The 22086-nt window shown below is 50.6% G+C and overlaps 8 protein-coding genes and 2 non-coding genes across 10 annotated transcripts; 7 read left to right on the plus strand and 3 right to left on the minus strand.

The window, feature by feature from the left end:
• Positions 1-1073: 1073 nt before the first annotated feature.
• BU24DRAFT_424466 (general substrate transporter) lies at positions 1074-2095 on the plus strand. The gene has a single exon (XM_033528509.1). It carries the CDS (start codon positions 1105-1107, stop codon positions 2044-2046), a length of 942 nt encoding a protein of 313 aa, XP_033381791.1. The 5' UTR covers positions 1074-1104; the 3' UTR covers positions 2047-2095.
• A 2020-nt stretch (positions 2096-4115) lies between these two features.
• On the minus strand, positions 4116-4905 carry BU24DRAFT_424468 (uncharacterized protein). Its single transcript, XM_033528510.1, has one exon. The coding sequence runs from the start codon at positions 4558-4560 to the stop codon at positions 4222-4224; it is 339 nt and encodes a 112-aa protein (XP_033381792.1). The 5' UTR covers positions 4561-4905; the 3' UTR covers positions 4116-4221.
• A 107-nt stretch (positions 4906-5012) lies between these two features.
• On the plus strand, positions 5013-7282 carry BU24DRAFT_424469 (calcium/calmodulin-dependent protein kinase-like protein). Its single transcript, XM_033528511.1, has 6 exons — positions 5013-5390; positions 5466-5517; positions 5596-5803; positions 5860-6016; positions 6075-6460; positions 6513-7282. Exons 1-6 carry the CDS (start codon positions 5384-5386, stop codon positions 6912-6914), a joined length of 1212 nt encoding a protein of 403 aa, XP_033381793.1. The 5' UTR covers positions 5013-5383; the 3' UTR covers positions 6915-7282.
• A 269-nt stretch (positions 7283-7551) lies between these two features.
• On the plus strand, positions 7552-10666 carry BU24DRAFT_434497 (Bromodomain-containing protein; the record flags this gene model as incomplete). Its single annotated transcript, XM_033530026.1, has 8 exons — positions 7552-7635; positions 7980-8077; positions 8165-8207; positions 8272-8331; positions 8501-8964; positions 9019-9280; positions 9331-10036; positions 10092-10666. The coding sequence occupies 8 exons, from the start codon at positions 7552-7554 to the stop codon at positions 10664-10666; spliced, it is 2292 nt and encodes a 763-aa protein (XP_033381794.1).
• A 1141-nt stretch (positions 10667-11807) lies between these two features.
• Positions 11808-12491, plus strand: BU24DRAFT_238663 (uncharacterized protein). Its single transcript, XM_033522259.1, has one exon. It carries the CDS (start codon positions 12027-12029, stop codon positions 12399-12401), a length of 375 nt encoding a protein of 124 aa, XP_033381795.1. The 5' UTR covers positions 11808-12026; the 3' UTR covers positions 12402-12491.
• On the minus strand, positions 12376-12885 carry BU24DRAFT_424471 (uncharacterized protein). Its single transcript, XM_033528512.1, has one exon. The coding sequence runs from the start codon at positions 12831-12833 to the stop codon at positions 12582-12584; it is 252 nt and encodes an 83-aa protein (XP_033381796.1). The 5' UTR covers positions 12834-12885; the 3' UTR covers positions 12376-12581.
• BU24DRAFT_t55 lies at positions 12495-12584 on the plus strand. The gene has a single exon. It is a non-coding gene; the product is annotated as a tRNA-Val (tRNA).
• BU24DRAFT_t56 lies at positions 12658-12738 on the plus strand. Its single transcript has one exon. It is a non-coding gene; the product is annotated as a tRNA-Ser (tRNA).
• Positions 12886-13310: 425 nt separating the features above from the next.
• Positions 13311-15624, minus strand: BU24DRAFT_442528 (glycoside hydrolase family 17 protein). The gene is made up of 2 exons (XM_033530533.1): positions 15028-15624; positions 13311-14949 (listed from the first exon to the last, which is right to left on the minus strand). Exons 1-2 carry the CDS (start codon positions 15173-15175, stop codon positions 13721-13723), a joined length of 1377 nt encoding a protein of 458 aa, XP_033381797.1. The 5' UTR covers positions 15176-15624; the 3' UTR covers positions 13311-13720.
• A 4468-nt stretch (positions 15625-20092) lies between these two features.
• BU24DRAFT_350695 (uncharacterized protein) lies at positions 20093-21862 on the plus strand (the record flags this gene model as incomplete). The annotated part of the gene is made up of 2 exons (XM_033523655.1): positions 20093-21033; positions 21094-21862. 2 exons carry the CDS (start codon positions 20093-20095, stop codon positions 21860-21862), a joined length of 1710 nt encoding a protein of 569 aa, XP_033381798.1.
• Between the last annotated feature and the right edge of the window lie 224 nt (positions 21863-22086).

The raw sequence follows: 22086 nt of genomic DNA on the forward strand, positions 1-22086 counted from the left end.
ACGCTGGCTGTGAATGGTTGCTTCTCGCTTTGAAACACAGAGTTTCGGCCAATAACATCGGGGTTGTCGATCAATTTGAGCATCAAAAACTTAGTAGACGAGGGTGCCATGCAAAAATCATAGCGCATTGTGATTTCGCACTCAGGAGCGAAGTTGCTCAGCCCTGGATGTAGAGTATGTAAGGATGAATGCCAAAAGCTCAAGGTCAGAGTGCTATACAAATACCATATCACGGCTTCCTTAGAGAAGAGCGGATACCAAATAACTTTTCTTGAGTTTATTGTGTACATTTCACTTCCTATATACCTACCGTATTTGATCAAAATGGAACCTTACAAAAACGAAACACCAAAAATTACTTATACCGATACCGAATACAAGCCACATCCACTTCGAACAAATGAGGGACCAGCGTCACCAACAAAGTCTGCACACATCAGAGGGGATTCGGAGTCAGGCTTCGCTGCACCAAGCCATGTAGCAACACACCCATTACTGTCCGACGACACCTCGTCATTGCCAGAGACAACTACCTCCGATGAGAACATGCCTCTATTTCAGGCAATCAAGAGATACTCCAAGCTTGTTGGATGGATATTCTTCATGGCCACAGCGATCCTCTACTGGGGCTATGACTCCGTCATTCTGGGTACAATAACAGCCGTGCCCGCATTCCAAGAAGACTTTGGCGAAAAGAGCGAGGAGGACAAATGGATCATACCTGCACTATGGCTGGCATTATGGTCATCACTGGGTCCAGTCGGTCAAGCTGCCGGAGCGCTGACGGGTGGCTATCTACAAGACCGTATTGGGAGGCGAAAATGTCTATTGATCGGAAGCATTGCTGCAGCCATCAGTGTTGGGTTCTTGTTCATTGCGAACCGGCCGGCCAACCTAGAGGCACGAAGGGGTTTGATTCTCGCCGGCAAGATACTTCAGGGGTATGGTCTTGCGTTCATCAAGATCCAATCACTGACGTATGTGTCTGAGAATATCCCCACGGCACTGAGAGGCGCGTCGATGGCCCTGTTTCCAGCGTTCACGCTACTTGGTCAGTTGATTGGGGGTATCGTCATCTTCGTCGTCACTGACGTTCCGTCGGATATGGGTTACCTCGTTGCTCTCGGATCTCAGTGGATCTTAGCAGTGCCTCCCTTTGTCCTTTCATTCGTGCTCCCAGAGAGCCCTGCCTACCTCGTTAGAAAGGGAAACATCTCAGCAGCAACAAAATCCCTCACTCGACTCTTCGGACCGAAAAACGACCCAGAGAAATTACTACACAAGTTGCAAACATCTATCGAAGACGAAGAAAAGAATGCATCCAAGATCTCCTACGCCGAATGCTTCAACTCCCACAACCGCCGCCGAACCTGGATCGTGATATACGCGAACCAACTCCCCAACTTCTTTGGCCTCCCACTCCTATCATCCGTATCCTACTTCCTCCAACAAGTCGGCATGAAGCCCTCCCATAGCGTGATCTTCCTGATCGGCGGCATCGTCCTCGGCCTCCTCTCAAACGCCGCATCAACCTGGACGCTTTCCAACATCGGCCGGCGCAAACTCACCATCACGACGCTCCTCATCGCGGGCGGCATCTGGCTCGCCATGGGGATGATCGGCATAAAACGCAGCGCCATAACCCCGTGGCTCACGGCAGCCTGCTCGACCCTCGTCGTCGTGACGTGCGGCCTCGGCGCCTGGCCCGCCTCCTACACCATCATGAGCGAATCGTCCTCGCTGCGCCTGCGCGCAAAGTCCCAGGCCATCGGCGGCATCTCAAACTACATCTCCACCGTCGCCGTCAACTTCGCGCTGCCGTACGTGTACAACCCCGACGCCGCGAACCTGGGCGCGAAGACGGGGTTTGTGTTCGCGGCGCTGTGTGCAGGAGGTGCGGTCCTGATGTGGTGGCTTGTTCCGGAGATGAGGGGGAGGAGCGTGGTGGAGATTGATAGGTTGTTTGAGCAAGGTGTTGGGGCGAGGGGGAGTAGTAGGTGGAAGGATAGGAGTGGGGAGGTTGTTTTGGAGGAGGTTCGTGTGTGACTTTTCCATGTATCTATGTATACACATTCATCGAAGAGGCTGTGGTTGGTTATCTTGGATATTCTCTGGCTCAATTGAGATGGACGATACTTGGATAGATATATGGTAGAGAAGCAATCTACCTTTTCATCCTTCCAGAAACAAACCCCCACATCTCGAAAAAATATCCTTACACCATTCCCTCATCCTCCAATACTCCTCCACGAGCCCCCCTAACCCCAGAAATGTATACAAATCCCATCGCCCAAACGACATCAAAACAAGCTTTCCGCCGATCCCTCCACCCGCAAGCCTCCCGATCTCCCCTAAAAGCCCACCCTCCCATCGCTTACACCCGCCTTCCCTTTCTCCTTCTATCCTAATTCCCACGTTGTATTAAAAAAAAAGGGTGCCAGGGGGGCGGGTCTGGGGTGATGGATATCTCGGGAGGGCTGCCGTAGCGTGGTTTCGCTGCACGGATGCTCCACTGCGTGGTGACATATTACCTAAAAGTTTCCAGTCGCTGTAATTTTCTATGTTTATTCTGTGTTTTTTATTAGTTCTTGCAAAAGGCGGGCTTATTTGGGGGGTTTTGGGTCACTTAGGAGGTGTGTTGTTGTGCGTGGTAGGGTTTAGTGGAGTGGTGTCGTATTGGAGTTTACTTCTGTGCTACGATGAAGGTGATTGGTATGGAGAGTATCTGGATAGTATGAAGGGATGGTTTATGACAAGATGGTTTATTAAGATGGTTGATGGTAGTATGGTTTATGATAAGATGATTCAAGGAGACAATAAGGGGATACATTCTAGAAAAACGGTCCATGAGAGGCCAATTCGCTATAGAAACATTCACACCTACCCTCCTCGTCTCTTTCTTCCTCCAACTTGATGTTAAAGGTAGTGACGTTTTTAGTACAGATGCGTGTCAATGCAAGTGATTAAACCGGAGGCAGATACAGGACTCTGTACTGAGCATGCCCTATCTCCGATTATTCTGCTCTATAAAATAAGTAACTACACTATTGATTTTGTGGAAAAGCTCAAGAGGATTACGCCAGTTTGTGATACACAAAAAGTTCTCTTTCGATCTGTGTTTATTCAAGAGTACAACATCATATTCTTCCCTGAAGATGAGGTTCTACTTCGGCGGTCGTTAGATAGGAAAGACTTACCTGAGGTCCTGAGGTCTGAACGGTTGAAGATCGTAGCAGTAATCATCTCGTCGCCTCCGAGCCATGAAAGCATTACGCTCTACCCGCCCCAGCAACGTACGTAGCGACGGATCAACATTCTACGAATAACGACCATACTCTATGAAACTGCATAGACATGAACGGCGTAAAGGAACCCAAAACTGAAGACCAGCGAGGCACAAGGATAGAGAGCGCAGACCTAGTGGCTCATTTGACAGACCCGAACAAAAAGGACCAAGGCGGGTGGCATGGCACAGGCTAGGCACAGGGCTATGTGTGGGGTAGCACGCGCCTAGTCTGGACGCACGAACGAGATTGAGGGGTGCTGAAGGATTACAGGATGCTGTTCTTCGTGATGGGGAGGAATGGATGGAGATTTTGGTTGAAGCGTTGGGTGCTTATAGGGTGATGGAAGATATCGGTGGAGGGGAGGCCAGGGGGGAAAGGGGTATGGGGAGTGTGAAGCAGTTTGCAATCATGTGCATAAAAACCGACTCAGAAAGAAGAAGACATCGACGTTAGGCCAAGACGATTATGATGATGATTTTCCCAGGGCAAAGGGAGCGATGATGATGCAGTAAGGTGGGTGGTATGAGACACTGAAAGGGTCCATGGAAGCCTGATTGGTCCCCATTATTGACGGGTACCTACCTGTACGACTAGGAAAGGTTGATGGTATTGTATTGACGGAGGGAGGCGGAAACCCAAACATAAGAGTATACGTATGACAATGCATAGTGGTATTACCGTTTCGGGACAAAAGTGAGCAACCATTATAATTTGTTGAATGTCCGTTTTCCCATACGAGATGCTGTGCCTCAGCAAAGAGATAATACTGTGTAAGGGCAGCACAAGGGTGAAAGCGCCAAGGCAGATTCACTCGTTCGCTAAGGCTGTTTTCTGACGACGACAACGAAAAGACGACGATGTCTTTGGTTGGGGGATTACCGGTACTCGTAGTTACTGCCCGTTTGGAGATCAATGCCGCGAACTTCTATCGGTTCTAGGTGATGGCGCGTTCCGCTAATGTGAGCACTGATGTCATAGTGCGAAGTTGATTCATTGTGGTTAAGTATACGATGATGGTCGGCCACAAACAGATTGTAACAACAGTCATGGTGCACTCTAGAGGTAGATCCAAAACAAGCGGGTTATGCGCCAATCTGACCATGGCCCCCAATGCAGCCTTGTTGCAATACTGTGTACATACTGCAAATGAAAGGATGCTGAGCTGACGCGGAGAAAGGAGAGTTCGTGCGAGGCCAGATGGTTGGGATCGATGATCGGTTAGCGCAGTACGAGAGAGGATCAGTGCAATTGATTTGAATTGACTGGTAGTCATAAATGGGGCGCAGCGACTGTCTGTCTGTCTATCTAGATCCGAAAACCTTGCGAGACTGTCTGTTCTGTGGAACTATTGTTCTTGTGTGAAAGTATCGAGTAGTTGCAAGAGTTAATGGGAGATGGGACGGAGCACTCGGGCCAATAGGAGAACCGGAAAGAAGAGCTCAGCCTCACCTCAGCCGCATTTTGACAGACGGATAACAGCAGATCAAGAACCAACGTACGAGATGGGAAAGGAAGGAGGATTATTACAGTAGAGGAACAGATGAGGGATCATACATATCCATGCAGTATTATACATGAAAGGAATAAAACCATCCAGGGTTCGTCGGCGAAATCAAGCTCTAAATAAATAAAATAAAACTTCATCCCCATAAAGAAGCTCTGACCTGTCCCTCGTCAATCTCCGCCTCCTCCTTCATACACCGTTGCCTTTTCCTCTGATCATCCTTTTTCTTTTTCCCTTTCCTTTGCTCCTATTCTTTTCTACTTCTACCCTGTTCCCTTTCCTTTTACATATCCTAGAACAAGAACGCATTTCGTTGCAGCCTCACCTCGACCTTAATTGCCTGTCTACCTTCCAGCTACCTACTACCTACCCCTCACTCAGTCCATACATCCACAACCACACATACGGCCCCCACCAGGTCCAGACGCCAGCTGCACCAACAACCTACACCTCCGGTTCACCTCCTACCCAACTTCTTCCACCCTCCTACTCCTACTCCTCAGAATCCTTCTCTTCCAATCTCTCACACAAAACTACCTCTGAAGAGACGGCGCAGCATCCCTGTGCGCTGCCTATCCCATCTCTCCACAACATGAGTTGTAAGTTTATCTCCCCACACGCTCAGCTAGTACTACCTCCTAGCGGCATGCTGACAAGCTTGCCTTTCTTCGCAGTCACGAATATGCTCAACAAGCTGAATGGTCAGCCCGATAGCTACGATCGAAAGTATGTCTAACCCATCCCTCTCGACCCTCGACCCCCGCGAGTCCTGTCCGATCCTCATACTGACTACGTCCCGCGCAGATCACGATACCGCTTCGGAAAGACTCTGGGTGCCGGCACCTATGGCATTGTCCGCGAGGCAGACTGCCCCGAGGGCAAGGTCGCGGTCAAGATCATCCTGAAGAAGAACGTCCGCGGCAACGAGCAGATGGTGTACGACGAGCTGAAGATGCTCCAAAACATGAAACATCCTCACATTGTCAAGTTCCACGATTGGTTCGAGTCCAGGGTGAGTCGAGGAATTCTTGAAGATACAATCACGCATGGGACTGATTCCAAGTACAGGATAAATACTATATTGTTACCCAATTGGCGACTGGAGGAGAGTTGTTCGACAGGATCTGCGAGAAGGGAAAGTTCACAGAAAAGGACGCCGCAGAGACAATCCGACAGGTCCTCGAGGCTGTCAACTACCTCCACGACAACAACGTCGTCCACAGAGGTCAGACAATACTTTCTCCAAAGTTCAAAAGTAGACCTAGTTCCTAACAAGATTGCAGATCTCAAACCAGAGAATCTACTCTATCTTTCCACCGACGCCGATTCCTCTCTCGTCCTTGCCGATTTCGGTATCGCAAAAATGCTCGATTCCAAGAATGAAGTCCTGACCACCATGGCTGGATCTTTCGGATACGCCGCGCCGGAGGTCATGCTGAAGAAGGGACACGGAAAGCCTGTGGATTTGTGGTCTATGGGAGTCATTACCTACACGCTTCTCTGTGGTTACTCTCCCTTCCGGTCGGAAAACCTCCAGGATTTGATCGAGGAGTGCAAGAACGGCCGAGTCATCTTCCACGAGCGCTACTGGAAGGACGTCAGCAAGGACGCAAAGGACTTCATCACGCTCTTGCTCAACCCGGATCCTGCCAAGAGGCCGGACAGTGGAGTACGTTATATCATCTCCGTTCAATCCCTTCTTAAACTAATCCCGATCACAGGAATCTCTCAAGCACATCTGGCTCAGCGGATCCACCGCCTCCGACCACAATTTGTTGCCCGAAATCCGTGCTTACGTCGCCAAGGCTCGTCTCCGGCGCGGTATCGAGCTTGTCAAGCTTGCAAACCGCATCGAGGCTCTCAAAATCCAAGAAGACGAGGAGGGAGAGGTGCCAGGCGAGGCGGATGTCCCGGCGGGCGCAGGTCAGGCGGCTGGTGAGGCACTCGCGGCTCACAGCACAGAGAAGGGACTGAATACAACGGAAACGAGCAAGCAGCGCCTGGGCAGGGTCGCAAAGAGTGCAATCTTCAAGGAGGTGGTACTGGCCAAGGTGCGCCAGATGAAGGAGGAAGAGGCGCAGAAGGAGTTCGAGAAGAACCTGACCGAGGGCAAGAAGAGCTAATGAAGTGGCATATGGCACCTTCTTTTCTTCTTCATCCTTCAATCATTTGTTCATTCGCAGGGACTCGACGAAATTGTCCTCATCCCATCTCATATATTCTTGTTCCCCACTTTCTCGTTTGGCTGGATATGGTTCTGTCGCGACGGGCTGCTGGTTGCTCTTTATAGGATACCCTGGATAGTAGCGAAGACCAGGGATGGTTGCTTACCTTGATGGGTACCTTTTTTTCTCTTTGGGCGTACGCCTTACCGATGATGCAGCAGCGTAGCCTTGGAAGAAAAGTTGATACGAAAGTGTTGTTGTCCTCCATGTAGATGTACAGACAATTAGTCACAAACGACAAGAACAACAGAAAAGTGCCATGTCATATCTTATTGATGTCATCGAGACAAACGCAGATGCACTCATACGTAGAAAACCAGCGAGCTGTGATTGCAATGGGGCACGTGACCGATGGTGCACAGGCCAGGCCTTCTCTCCATGTAAACCCTTGCTTGCGTAGGACGGACGCGCTCTCAGTGTTGAGGCTCGAGATCAACAATCGCACCATCGCTGCACCAACACTCCGCCAGATATATCGCAAGCCAATTCCCAGAAGTTTCACTAATCATCTACGCGACTGCAGATCCTGCGCGACATGGAGAGCGCCGCAAAGCGCAAAGCTGCCACTGCAGCGTCGCCCGAAAACGAAGGTCGCCCATCGAAGCGCCAGAAAGTGCCGGTGAGTTTACGACCCCTCCAGATATCGACGCATTGGTGCAGGGTAGATGTCTGCGGCCGCGCTGGGAGAGGATGGAGGATGCGCTTGGTTGGAGATGGAGATGCGGGATGGGCACTGCAGACGGAGCGCGACACCTCTGTGGTTCCATCGAGCTCGCCCTTTCAACACCAACACCAACAACGGATACACTCCACACCATTGTACACTACACACTACCACCCGCGTACCATCTTCACCTCCGCTACTCGCATCCACGCCCGCCGCCGCCGACGAAACAGACACATACAATGCGCGGGGGGAAACATGTTGCAAAGCACAGCGATTGTTAACGCTGCAGTGCATAGGAATCACCAGCATCCCCCACCACGGGGGAGACTGTGGAATCTACAACGGCTGCGGGCCTGAAATTCCTAGAGAGCTTGAGATCAGCAAAGGACAAGACGTAAGTGCCCTGCATTCTTGCTATTGCACCTTGGATAGGTCCAATATTTGAAAAATATATGAATGCATTCACTAACCGTGTATACAGTGGCCGTCCGATCGCGACGCATTTCCTCGAGCTCCCAGACAAGGTACGAGCTCCGCCTCGAAGCAACCCTTCTGCACGCGAAAACCCCCGCTAAACATACTGTACAGAATGAGATTCCCGAATACTATGAAGTCATCAAGCTTCCCTTCTCGATTGAATCTATGGAGGTACGTTGCGACGATCCCTGCGATAATCCACCCTCCATACCTACAAACGGCATTTATACTGCCACTGCAACGCCCACTCATACTTCAGTGTCCGCATTGAACGGTCTTCCATCCCCGCACCGATATCACGCACATAATACTGGCGGATTTATACTAATGCCATGCACAGGAGAAGCTGAATGCTGGAGGATATTCTACTCTGGCGGAATTGGAGAGTGACTGTAAACGGCTGGTTAACAATGCGAAGGTATACAACGATAAGAAATCTCCCCTCTACGAGGATGCAGAGCGATTACGAAAGACGGCGTCAAACTGGATGGTCAGGAACAATCCCGCATACAAGAAGCCAGGTTACACTGCGATGGCTACTCCGGTGCCAGGAGAAGATCCTCTCCCACCTGGCAGGCCTCTACCACGGGTTTCGTTGACCCCCTCCAAGATTCACACACCGACTCCAGATACTACAGAGCGGCCACGACGAGCTGCAGCCGCTACCCAGCCTACAACGCCCGCGCCGTCAAAGCTCAAGAAATCAGCGCCGCCGGTCGCGCAGGATGAGGGCACCGACTTTACAGGCAAGACCTTCCAGCAAGCTCAGGAGCAGCTCATTACAGATATGATTGAGTACACAGAGTCAGTGCAGTTCCCCGTTCATAAGGATAGGCGTAGCAGCTAATTCCCCCATAGCCAAGATTTGCAGATTTTCCAGCCCTTTGTCAATCTGCCTAGCCGGGCGCTGAAGGATTACTATCAAGCAATCAAACATCCCATGTGTCTTTCTTTGGTCAGGAAGAGGGTACAGGGTGTGGTTGGCCGCGGCCCACCGACTGGCACGACCTCCTACAAGACTTGGTCTGCTCTGGAGAGTGATGTTGCCTTGGTTTGGGAGAACGCAAAAGAGTACAATGAGGATGGTAGTGACATCTACAACCTTGCCCTTGAGTTCGAGGTATGGAATCTTGTTCTTTCTAAAAAGAACATTGCTCATCACTGTCATAGGGAATATTCAAGATGCGACTTGCAAAAGCCAAAGCCAAAGTCGAGGAACCGCCGCAGCCGACGAAGCTGAAGCTCAACATGTCTACGGCTCCTAATCCTACTCCAAAGCAGACCATGAAGCTCAAGTTGGGCAGTCGCCAGAGTCCCATTTCAGATCCAAACACTCCCGCTGCTCGCAGCTCAGCGACCCCAGGTGTCGCCGTGGACTCTGAAGCTCTCTCGCGCCAATCGCGGCATGTGCAGGAAAGTGTAGCTGGTAGCCGGTCATCGCGGCCTTCGTCAGCCGGCAAAAACACGCCCTCTGCTACACCAAATCCGATCAGTAGCACCCGCGGTGCCTCTGCCTCGATACCTGCGCCGAGTAACCCCGTCGCGAAGACGGTGGCGGCATCATCGCCGGCTCCCAATGGCATAAAGACTGATGTCCAGTCCCCAGCGTTGAACGCAATCAGGCCAGCCAGCACCGCATCGGACAATCAAAGCCAGAGACTCAGCGTTCCCGCTCCAAATCCTCAAGTCGCCGGCGCTACGCCATCACAGAATGCATCACGGCCTGCAAGCGGCAGTCCTCATCCTAACGGCGTTGCCAACCAGCCAGGCCAACCAGGCGCGGTCCAACCTCCACAACCCCAAGTCCCTGTCGCTCCCTACGTCCCGCCACCCGTAGCTCCGAACTACGACAACTTCCGCCGTACCCCCCTCAAATGTAAGCTGCCATCCCTACGTTATTCCAAGTTCAGAGTACTAACCGTCCAAACCAGCCCTCGACGAAGCCCTCATCCCCAAGATCACCCTCTCCACGCCCCCGTCCCTCCCAGTCGCCCAGCCCTTCCGCAAGACCCTCACCGCCCACCCCAAGAAAATCACAATATCCTACACCCTGAACCTCGCCCCCGGAAACTCCTACCTACACATCGTGCCGTCCCTCCCCGTCGCCCTGACCGGCCGCCCCTACCGCGCCTTCGTCTCCATAAACGGCAACCGCATCATGGAGTCCTCGCGCCTGCCCCAAAACCTCAACGGCATGCCCCCCAACTTCGACGCCTCGGCCGGCAAAAAGAAAGGCGAGCCCCTCTACGAAGCGAAACTCATGCTCGGCCTCAACCGCATCGAGATCGAAGTCATCGCCGAACGCGAGCGTTCACGCGGAAAGGAGAAAGAGAAAGACGGCCCCGCAAGCGTCGTCGCGTCCAAGGAAACGCAAGCGATCAAGGACGGCGGAGAGGAGAGCGACGCTGCTGCCAACGGCGCAGACGCCACGCCAGCGGGGCTGAAGAAGGAGAAGGAGCTCGTGGACGTGGAGAAGTGCGTCATCTTCGCTAACCTGAGACGATGATCTCCAAGCCTACCACCACCAGCCTCAGCAGTGGCAGTAGCAAATGGAGTAAAATGGGACTTGGTGAACCGGGTAGAAATTGGCGAAAACGGTAGTTTGCGGTGCGGAAGGCTTGCACGGTGCTTTGTATTTCTGATGTTCTGCTTCTGGTCTTCAGGGAACCCTTTTTTCATATCTTTTCTCTTTTTCTTTTCCTTTACTTTTCTGTGCGTCTTTGGGCGTTTTCTTTCATCTGGCTATCTTGTCTTAACCCCCTTTGACAGGAGAGAGAGAGACATAACCTTTTTTTCTGTTCGCGTTCTCTCGAACGTACGTGTATGGTACGGCATGGTAGCGTGTAGCAACGGCATTGGGAAATTGGGAAAACGACGGCCAAGGGTTGGGCTTTAGTGGAGTTGCATTTTCTGGGGGTCTTGTCGTGGGAAGAGTGGATGAGTGGACGAGATGAGGGGTTCGAGGAGATGTAAAATCACAATTGAAATATTATATGTATTATCATGTTTTGCGGAATTAGTGCCTGGTGGGGGGGGGGGGGGGGGGGGGGGGGGGGGTGTGTGTGATGTGAAGTTTAGCTGGAGTGTGATTAAACAGGTGTGCGGATACTACAAGTCTCTGTCTTTGTTCCCTTTCGTTTTCCTGGCTGGTAATGAGGAAGGTGAGGTATGCAGTGATATAATGTTATTTATGGTATAAATATCTTGCGTTAAGATTTTAACTATATAACAATGATTTGATGATGTACTATTTATTAAACTCAATCTTCCATTATTATTTTTCAATTGTAGTTGAGGTAATAATGTACGACTAATAGTAAATAAAGCGTCTTTACCTTTCTACCTTTTGACCTTTTTATTTTTGACTCTGCTACTACATACATTATTCAAAATATTACACCAACCCTCCCATCTTACATTCGATCCCATATATCTATCTCAAATGTAGGTAACCAGCATCCTTTAAGTAAAATAAAATAAAGTAACCAAAGAGAAGAATAACGTATGTTAATAGAGCGAGTGTATGTATCATTCACCTACCCGCGCACGCTCATGCGGTCAACAGATAAACGCAGGGTCAGGGGAGTAGGTACATATCTTAAACACGATGCTCGAACACCTATGAACGTATTCTTATATTTTTACTGTGAGGAGAGAGGGAGGATTGAATCATTGTAGATATTTGATCGATGTAGGGCTGCGCAGATGGCAGGGGGAGGCAGAGTCGACAATGACGTCGTCACGTAGATAGACGAAATGGGCGATCAAAGTTGGACCCTTTCTACGCTGGAGCAATATGTATGTCATAGCACAGTAGCCAGTTGCTTGGTGGTTCTTTTTTTTTTTCGTAGAGAATTACAAAGTGGATGTGGTTGTGGGACTTAGTCGTTTCCCCCTCCAGCTTACTGACCACACAGCCCGCACACGATGGCGATATGGATATTCGCCACCAAGTTACTGACAGATATGACGTAGCAGAGGGGACAAGATCCAGATTTTGGTTTGAAGACAGCTTCAGAGAAAGAATTAGTAGGCATTTCGCAAGCGTGTGTGTCTTTTGTGTTAGCAGTCCCGTATCGTCTCCACAAGAAATCCACAACCCCCTTTTAGCTCCGTCGTCTAAAATTTTCAACACCACAGTGTACCCACACGCACGAACGAACGTACACAGTATGCAAATGCTGGCAGTAACTAAACCAAAGCCAGTCTACATCCTCACTCACAAGAATCCCTTTTACTGAGTATAAGACAACAACAAATTCAAAATCCATCACGTGCACTACAATCCCACCCATCAGCACCCTCAGATATCATGTCATATCTCGACTCTCACCGGCTCGGTGGTGTAGTTGGTTATCACGTCAGTCTAACAAATCACTGTTAGAGTGCACTGAAGGTCCCGAGTTCAAACCTCGGCTGAGTCAAATCGAGTTTTGAGTTGACTTTGAACATCTGAGCGAAATGGGTGCAAGACGGGTTGGTTGGTAGTGATATCGAGGCGTGGTGGCGGAGTGGTTATCGCGCAAGACTAGAAATCTTGTTCCTTCGGGAGCGTCAGTTCGAATCTGGCCCACGTCGAGTTCTTTTTTTTTGCTGTTGTTTGGGGGTGAGGCTGTTGGGGATTTTCTTTTTAGTGTATAGGAGGAGCCTCGAGGAGGTAGATAGACGGACATAGTTGTTGGTTGGCAGTAGTCATAGATTTGGTAGTGTGAGGCTAGGGAGCAGAAAGTTTAGCGTTGCGTACACTTTGATAGAAAGACACTAAGAACAAGTAAAACAATAGTCCAATTGTAAGAATAGATAGCATTATTGTTTGACCTATTTATTTTTTTGTCTGAGTGAGTGCACAGAGCTGGACGTCCTGTTTGGAATATTGAATATTATTTTCTACTGTCGCACTCGTTCAGGGGCATTGCGTGTGTTCGTTGAGAACTTTAAGAAGATTTAGCTACTTGTTGTGTGTATGGTGTTCTATACAATTAATTACTTAACCTGCTGTAGACACAGAGTACATGTACGTACGTACGTACATGCTTCAAATATATAAATCAAGTCTTCCAAGAAGCAAAAACGAACGGAGGTCACTGAAGAATAGGAGTAATTGAAGACCAGGGAGATATACACCTGACTTGTTAGGGACTTAGATTGCACACACATTACAAGTAGATTATACACTAAAAGCTACCCTTCCATCACCGTCCAACATCTCCAGGTTTCGCTCAGGGGGAATCGCACGGGAATAAAACACAAAATCAGCAACAACAAACAATACTACAGATGCGCAAAGCATGAACACGTAACGTAGCGGCATATAGATAATAATGACAAGATGTACAGCACTTTATACAAGTGTGTAGACCGACAATGGACATGGTTGATTTGATTGATCGATCGTTACAGGGGCCGGATGAGCTGGTTGGTATAAACAAAGATCCAGACAGACAGTTAGAAATATTTCCCTTGTTCCATGACTATTCCTATTTTCCTTCTCTTTGATTCCGTGATTGCTTGCATTCTTCACGTTTCGTAGTGAATGGATAACCAAAGGTCATATCATCATCTACAAAGCGTCAGAGCAACCCCAGCTCTGCTCAACACCGTAAGCACCGGGCTCCTTCCACCTGTCGTCGTGGAATGAGAAGAGGCAGGCCTCGGTACCGACGACCTCGAGGATGTTCTTGATGGCCTCCTTCTGCTCGCCGTAGCCGGGGACAGCGTTTCCGTTGGTCTGTCCCTGCTTGGGCCAGCCGATCTCGGTGATGTACTTGCCCTTGGCGGCGGCCTCGGGGCAGACCTTGGCGGCCATCTCGAGCTGCTCGAGGGCGAAAGTACCGGCCTCGGAGGCGTAGACCTTGGAGGTGAAGAAGGGGTGGACCTGGACACCGAAGACGTCGATGTGGCTGCAGAGGGCGGCGCCCTTGTTCTGCCAGACGTCGACGGGCTCGGTGGTGGTGATGGCAATGTCGGAGGGGAATCCAGCGGAGGTGAGCTGCTCACGGACGTAGTCGATGTAGGCACCGAGCTCCTCGGCGGTGGTGTAGCCGTTGAAGAGGGCCTCGTTACCGACGATGATCAGGGCGATGGAGTCCTTGGGGGTGTTCTTGATGATGTCCTGTAGCTGCTGGTTGGCGTAGTCGGAGAAAGGTCCCTTTCCGCCCTTGCCGCCGGCCTCGAGGAAGATACCGTAGATGATCTTCAAGCTGTGCTGCTGGCAGGTGGGGACGACGTTCTCGAAAACAAAGCAGTCGGTGCTGTAGACACGGATGGTGGTGAAGCCCTTTTCTGCGATCTCGGCGACATCCTTTTGGACCTCAGCGAGGCTCTTGCACTGTCCCTCGGAGGTGTAAGGAGTGTAGGTGATGGCCCACTTGTTGCCGTTGGTCACAATGCGACCAGAGTCGGAGTATCCACCGTGGCTGGCGGGCTTGCTGGGCTTGGGCTTCTCCTCGACCTTGGATGGCTTAGGCTTGGGGGTGCTGGAAGGAACAACGGGGTACTCCTGCTTGCTGGGCTTTGGCTCTGGCTTGGGTTCAACAGGCTCCGGCTTTGGTTCAGGCTTGGGCTCCGGCTTTGGCTCAGGGGTGTGGGCTGGGACAGTGGGATACTCCTCCTTGCTGGGCTTAGGTGCCGGCGAGGACGATGCTGGTGGAGGAGCAGGAGGGTAACCCTCCTGAGGGGTGGTTGGGGCAGGAGGATGAGGGACAACTGCGGAGGTGCTCTCAGTGCATGGGGTGGACTCAGGCGTGGGCACAACGTAGACGGTGGAGTTAGCAACGGGCTGAGGGATGTCTGTCATATCATGTTAGCCTTTGCCAATCCGAGAGATTCATCGTTGATCATTGACAAATCGCAAATCCAAAAACATACCAGACTCGTAGACATAGACAGTCGTGTATGCCGTGCAAGCCTCCTCAACAGGCTTGTACCTCCTGAGATGGAAACCGGCGTGAGCCTGGTGGGCAGCGGCAACAGAGCCGATGATTGCGGCCGAAGCAGCAATGATGGAACCCTTCATCTTTGTCAATTGATTATTTTCTTATATATTAAGATCGAGAGAGCGTATTAGTGAGTGTAAAGCGATTGGAAACGAGTGACTGTGGCACAAAGGCCTTAGGACTTGACTTTGGACACGAACGCGACGTCGATAGAGCCTTGCAAAGCAAACAAAAGAAGAAGAACAGAACAACACGGGCGATGGGGGAGTTTTGACAGCTCGCGCATGGCCATCCACAGGCGAGTAGATGGGCAACCAGGAGCAAGCGGGCCTGCAGTCCCCAGTTGGCTTGCCCAGAGTGCGCTTAGGGGACCCTGTCCGCAAATTGAACATTGGCGACGAAGAGACGCAAGAGGATTAACTTCATGGTCAGGCACTTAGGTAGGCAGTGATGGGCAAAGACCGGGCCAGAGTGGAAATGAGACGTCTGGGGAAGAGACGGAGTCGAGGCTGTATCGGTTGAGGCGTCGTCTAAAGGAGGTTTAGCTCCAGGAACAACCAATTTCCCCTGACCACCTATCCTCGTCACGGCACATTTCCTCACCGCGCGCTATGAGGATCGAATCGTCTTGTGTTTGTGTTGGCGTTTATGGTCCAGTGGAAGCACTGGAAGGTAGTCGTTGAGACTAGTTATTGCGTTCATCATGGAGGTGCACCATCACCATCTCAAGGCTGGTCATCGTCAACCACCAATATCAAGACGTTCAACTCACGATTGGCGCTTTCAACGGCGCTTCTCCCAAGTGTGTATGCAGACAAATTTCCCGTACGATTAGCGGCCAAGTCCAGCCTCGTATTCATTCAAGACCCAATCAGCGGCACGGTCTTGGTTCTTCTCATCATCTTCGTAGATATAATTACCGTTGTGCTGTTCTCGCGAATGGTTGCTCGTGCTGCATATAATTGCGATTCAATTTAAACTTGAATAAAATCGTATCTGACTCCTTCCCATCCCCTCCTGTTTCCTGTTCGTGCTGATTGTCTCCTCAGTGCTTTGTCTTGTCCGGTCATTGATCGGTTATTGGCGGGCTTCTACTGCCTGACGATAATAATGGGAACATGATATCAATTAAATTATGAACATAGTGGTTCTTGTTCTTGCAGGAAGGGTTGACGCAGGAACACTGCGCCTGTGCTCAGGGAGCAGATGCACGTTGTTTGTCCAAGAGATGGAACGCTAGGCGAGTTGGCCAGGGCAGGGCAGGTTGTTGGTCTACAAAGTACGGTCTGCCTCCAAGTTACAGGAGAAAGTTATTTCCAAACTCTAACACAGTTCGCGCTCTGGACGGTGCGTGACTAGTGTTCGCTCTACCGGTGATATTTGGGCCTGCCGTCCTACCGTTACGATCTCCCTCCATCGTCGGACCTCTCGTGTCCGGAGAAGCTTCATGTTCGGTAGGAACGAACGAGCGTAATTCAGAAAATATGTTTCAAAATTGTGCGATTGTTTGCCATGGCCAGCAGGTAAACAAGGTGACTACGGAGTCTGGTTTCGCCCCTATCACAGTCATACCAACAACTATCAATACTCTGCCCAAGCACGCCTGACTCTTGGAATCATCACTTTAGGCTACCAAGTAATGAACGAGCAGCCTTGGAGTAGGCGGTATTGCAATTTCCAGGCCGTCATGGCCCCTGGGCGTAATGGTCACGAGTGGGTATTCCCCCCAGTCCTCTCTCCAGCTGAAATTGATTCTGGGCTTTTGTCCACTTTGGCCAATCACAGTGAAGTGTCTATTTAGTTCTTTTGAATATCTTGCGCGCGTGGTATTACTCGTCGTTCTACGGAGTACCTAGTATACCTATAATCTTTGATCATCGATCGCTTCAAAGTCAAGAGATGTCCTGGTATGTGTCGCTAAGCGCTCTGAAGCAGCGCTTCCTACCAGATCAAGGTTCAATGATGTCAAATGACTTGAAAGGCTGCCTCATCGGTCGTAGGTCAACAGCGTCGCCTTTACTTGATGGTATTCTTTGGTGCGCACTGTTATTCTAAGAGCGTGGACATGCGATGTGTATCTTCAGTCGGTCCTCGTTGTCTTGCGTGTTGTGGGTGGTCTGTGGATGGCTAGACTCTGATATACTTCTCCTATTCTTGAGATCATCTGAGACTCATCTGGACAAGCCTGCGACAGGAGGAATTTATGCACGCTGCATTGCTTCAATTGTCAACTAATCGCCAGATTTCTCCTTAAATCCAACGTGGTCGAATGTAAGATAATCCGGAGGTCGATTGCAAGATGGAGATTTCTACTGAGAGATCTCATGCCTACTCTGTTGAGCGCCTAGCGCTGGATAATCCACACAGTAGATCACCTCACATGTTGCTTCGAATTCAGGAATCATCCCTAAACGTTGTTGCGGTGTTGTTCAACTTGCAAATGGGCAGTTGTGGTGTTTCGCGGAAAAGGGGTTCTCTCCGCATGTTATGCGGAGAAACTGCCCCAAGGTAAAGCCGAGATATCTGCGACAGTGCAACCTGAGGTGTCACGTTTCAACCCCAACTAGTAATATTTGTATGCCTGGCCGTACACCGTAGACAATTGAATGAATCAATCCGGGGACCTGGTATGCAGAAGTCTTTGATGCGTTCTCAGCATGCTTCTTCTCCTTTTAATGCAAAAATCGATTGGATGCTGGTAGTAATTAAGGACCCTCATCGAATCTGAAGCGCCGGAAATCTTACCGATGCACCGGTCCGAATGCATTCCCCCATGATCCTCATTCATGATACTCTCATTTGAGGATCTAGGGACGAGTATGTTTTCCGGAGATGTGGCAAATCTCACGTGATACTTCCCCGTATGATCGATCCATCAGAATAGTGATCAACACCTGTTGATCATTCCCACAGTCGGTATGGAAACAGCCTACTCCGTTCGTAGATATATGGATGTATTCCACTTTTCTTCCCCATGTTCGAAGGAACAAAGTATCAGGTGCCGCGCTGATCGTGTGCTGATCGGACAATGATTCATTATTGATCGGTTCACTCCGTCGGAGCTGTCATTGACGGAGGCAATGATTTGTGTGGATTTTCGTATGGGGGTGTGGGGTATCGGTTTAGTTCTGTTCATAGGCTGTGTTGGACTGTGACACGGGCAGGAGAAAACCTAGTGTAGGTATGGTTGCTTTTGCTGGATACGATGTCCATTCCAAATCACCTGCCATACTACACAAAACTGTACAAGAAGTTGGGAGCATTGGATGACAATGGGATAAGTAAAGCTCAATATAAAAAGATTAAAGATCAGCAAAGGAGACAGAGGTCGAGGTCGTGGTCCATTGAAAGCACATGCTACATAGTGACCAATATTGATTATCGATTTTCGATATTGGAGCATCGAACAATGTGGGGAAGCTAAACCCTGAAAGCAATGGCATCAGTGTATCACATGAACATATCTCCTGGTCTTGGAGGCTTTGCGAAAAGGGGTGGAGAGATCCCGGAGCCGAAGCCGGCAGTAGGGTCTACTAACGAACGCCTCATATGCATCTATATCAGTTGTAGAACAGAAAAAGAAAAGAAAAGAAGGTCGTGGGGGGACACCATTGAAATTCTGGTGTACCTTGATGGCAGGATGTCTACAAGTTATCACTCCACGCCCAGCCGTTGGAGGACGAACGTCTAGCATGCATGAATGTGTTGGAAAGCTCTCGTATGTGACGCACAATGTTACTTGTAAGGTATGGTATGTGTATGCTAAGCTAAAATAAGGAAGTTAGTCGACCGAATCACTGGATATCGGATGGGGTTGATTGAGGCTCTGCTTTGGTTAGTTTAGTGGGCGTCTCTCCTCTCCAAGTACTGAACAAGTTACACTCTATCTCTAAGGCTGAGGAACCCACTCTTTACGCGTCATTCCACTCCTTGATTTGCACACACAACCTTCTTCATTCGCCTTAGCATTATTAACCCCCTCCCACCTCCATAACTTGTGCCAGATCATACGTGGGCGGTATTCGGAGACTTCGTACACCGAAAAGGACGGTGACGGTACCGGCCATACAATCATGACCCTGATTTCTTATCTCCTTCTTGCCACGTGCAATGGCGCCTATTTTAGCGCGAACATATTTTCAGCATCATCTGAATTTTTTCTGACCGCCTGAGGATTTTCATTGTCCGCTACCGTCAGGAATGGCGCGCGACCGGCCGTGTCTGATTTCTAATGGATTATGTTCGGAGAAACGTGGCTCTGAGTGTGCTCCACAACTGTCTGCTCCCCTTTGTCAACCCCTTGCAAAAGTGTTGTGTTGGAAATCCATGGGCGGTGTAGAAAGATGGGTGGTGGTGACAGTTGATGCTATGCCATGCCGAGGGAAGAGGATGGCACAATATGGATTATGACTCCCATCATCAACTAGACGACTCGCCATCCGCTTCCCCGTTCTAGCCATACGAAATGGGTCGTAGGCGATGTTCCCCGGTGTCACGATGCCGCAGCGAAACCGACAGCTTCTAGTGGCCATGGGGCATGAAATACCATTCCAAACGCCATGGCAAGAGATATTCTAAGTTGCAAAAAGGTTACGACCTCCACAAATGGGGTGGGCCACGCTCCAGTTTGCATTCGGGCCATTGCCCGTAACCCCAGTTTCGGAAGTTCACGATACTTGGCTGAGGTTTCGCGACCGCACTATGAGACTAGTGGCCGTCAAAGATCAGCTCGGAACCCACAAAAATCTGGACCCTCTAGAAATTTCTGAAGCCGAGTAAGATCCACACTACTCGCCCTCTCCAGCTCTCCAGGACCGTGCTGGGCTCCACTGTTGTCCCTCTCAAAAAGGGCTGCCCGCAACAGCTGTTTGCCTCCAGATCTCTGTTCACATTCCCCTCCATCCACTCTCAAATTTTGTCCTCTGTACATACCCATACCTATACTCTCTCCTCTCCCTCCCCCCCTATCTATCGTCCCTTGTACATATCGAGGAGTAATGGCACAAAGCGCAGCTTCCGCGCTGAGGCTCAGCAACGCCAACCTTTCCAAGTTCTCGCAGGTCGAGTCGACACCTAGCTACAACCGAACAAACCTCAAGCATGGCATCGTACACGTCGGTGTGGGTGGTTTCCACCGAGCCCATCTTGCTGTCTACGTTGACAGGCTTCTCTCCAAATTCCCCGAATGGTCGATCTGCGGTGTCGGACTTACGCCATTCGACTCCGCTATGCGGGATGCATTGTCACCACAGGACTACCTGTACACTGTCATAGAGCGCTCCGCTGGAGGCAGCACCGCACATGTTATCGGATCGATCACAGACTACATTTTCGCACCCGGAAATGAAGAAGCTGTGATTGCGAAGATGGCCCACGCAGACACCCACATTGTCTCCATGACCATCACCGAGTCCGGGTACTACTACAACGAGAACACACACGAACTCGACGTGACAGACCCAAACATTGTGTTAGACCTCGCAGGCGATGGACCACCAAAGACGATCTACGGCTACTTGACTGCTGCACTGGCACGGCGATTCAAGGCTGGCCTCAAGCCTTTCACCGTCATGTCTTGCGACAACATGCAGAAGAACGGACACATCAGCCGTAACATGTTGCTTGCCTTCGCACGTCTCAAGGATCCCAACATGGCTGCATGGCTCTCCGAGAACGGAGCGTTCCCCAACAGCATGGTGGACCGAATCACCCCACGAACCGTGGATGAGGACAAGGAGAACCTGAAGAGGGAGTTCAGCGTTGAAGATGCTTGGCCCGTTGTTACCGAGCCCTTCATGCAATGGGTGCTCGAAGACAACTTCAGCGACGGAAGGCCACCATTCGAGGATGTTGCCGTCCAGGTTGTGCCCACAGTCAGAGACGTCGAACAGTTCGAGTTGATGAAGTTGAGGTTGCTCAACGGAGGACATGCTGCTATGTAAGTTGCCATGAAATTCCAATGTGTACCACAAGAAACGAGTACTAACGCTTTGAATAGGGCTTTCCTTGCCTACCTCGCTGGCTTCACCTATGTCCACGAAGTCATCGCCTCGCCCCTTTTCGCCCAATACATCAACGACCTCATGCACCTCGAAGTCAAGCCGCTCCTCCCACAAATTCCCGGCGTCGACGTAGATGACTACATCAACACCCTCCACTCCCGTTTCTCCAACCCCACATTGAAGGACGAGGTCTCTCGTATCGCCCTCGGTGGATCCGGAAAGATGCCCCAGTTCATCATTCCATCCATCGCCGAGCAGATCCAGTCTCGAGGACCGATCGGCCGCCTCACACTCTGCGTTGCCGCATGGTTCCGCTACCTCAACGGTATCGACGAGAACGGCAAGCCCTTCAAGATCGACGACCCTATGGCCGACGAGCTCCAAGCCCTCGCCCGCGAGGGTGGCGCCAGCCCCAACGCCTTGCTCGGCGTGCAGAACCTCTTCGGTGACGACCTCCGCTACGACGGTCGTTTCGTGCGTGAGATCACCATGGCGATGCGAACACTCGACCGACGAGGTGCCTACAAGACCCTCGAGAAGTACGTCGACGTGCCAGAGAGCGACAAGGTCTCTCTCGCTGGCTCCAGCGGCTCGGCCAGCGGCGTGCACACCCGCGACTCGTCCCGGACACGCGAGGACTTCAAGCAGAAGATGCAGGAGGAGGAGATCAACAGCCTCAGGCAGCAGGTCATCGACCTCACGCTCGAGAAGAAGCGTCTCGCTGCCAAGCTCAACGATATCTGGAAGCTTGCTGCTGTTTATTAGACGACACACTTCTGTGTCCTTTTGGCGTTGAAACTTTGTGTTGTGGAACTGAGATACCCGATCGCAACGTAGGCAGTTTTGCATCGTGCGGTTCTGTTGTTGCTATGGCGAACATATCGGTAACATTGGGGATGTAATGGGAATTGACCGGTGTCGCTTATTTTATCGACGATTGTATGTGTTATAGAGAAAGATTTTACGACAAAAGCAGGGGGCGTTTTCAG

This window comes from Aaosphaeria arxii, assembly GCF_010015735.1.
Source record: "Aaosphaeria arxii CBS 175.79 unplaced genomic scaffold BU24scaffold_6, whole genome shotgun sequence".
NCBI classification, from domain to species: Eukaryota; Fungi; Ascomycota; class Dothideomycetes; order Pleosporales; genus Aaosphaeria; species Aaosphaeria arxii.

Bases quoted from the DNA above. Each gene is read 5' to 3' on its own strand.
- BU24DRAFT_424468 (XM_033528510.1), bottom strand. From the start codon at position 4,560: ATGACTACCAGTCAATTCAAATCAATTGCACTGATCCTCTCTCGTACT.
- BU24DRAFT_238663 (XM_033522259.1), top strand. From the start codon at position 12,027: ATGTGGTTGTGGGACTTAGTCGTTTCCCCCTCCAGCTTACTGACCACA.
- BU24DRAFT_424471 (XM_033528512.1), bottom strand. From the start codon at position 12,833: ATGTCCGTCTATCTACCTCCTCGAGGCTCCTCCTATACACTAAAAAGA.
- BU24DRAFT_424466 (XM_033528509.1), top strand. From the start codon at position 1,105: ATGGGTTACCTCGTTGCTCTCGGATCTCAGTGGATCTTAGCAGTGCCT.
- BU24DRAFT_442528 (XM_033530533.1), bottom strand. From the start codon at position 15,175: ATGAAGGGTTCCATCATTGCTGCTTCGGCCGCAATCATCGGCTCTGTT. The intron at 14,950-15,027 runs GTATGTTTTTGG...ATGATATGACAG, and splicing joins TGTCTATGTCTACGAGTCTG to ACATCCCTCAGCCCGTTGCT.
- BU24DRAFT_424469 (XM_033528511.1), top strand. The intron at 5,804-5,859 runs GTGAGTCGAGGA...TTCCAAGTACAG, and splicing joins ACGATTGGTTCGAGTCCAGG to GATAAATACTATATTGTTAC. The intron at 6,461-6,512 runs GTACGTTATATC...TCCCGATCACAG, and splicing joins CCAAGAGGCCGGACAGTGGA to GAATCTCTCAAGCACATCTG.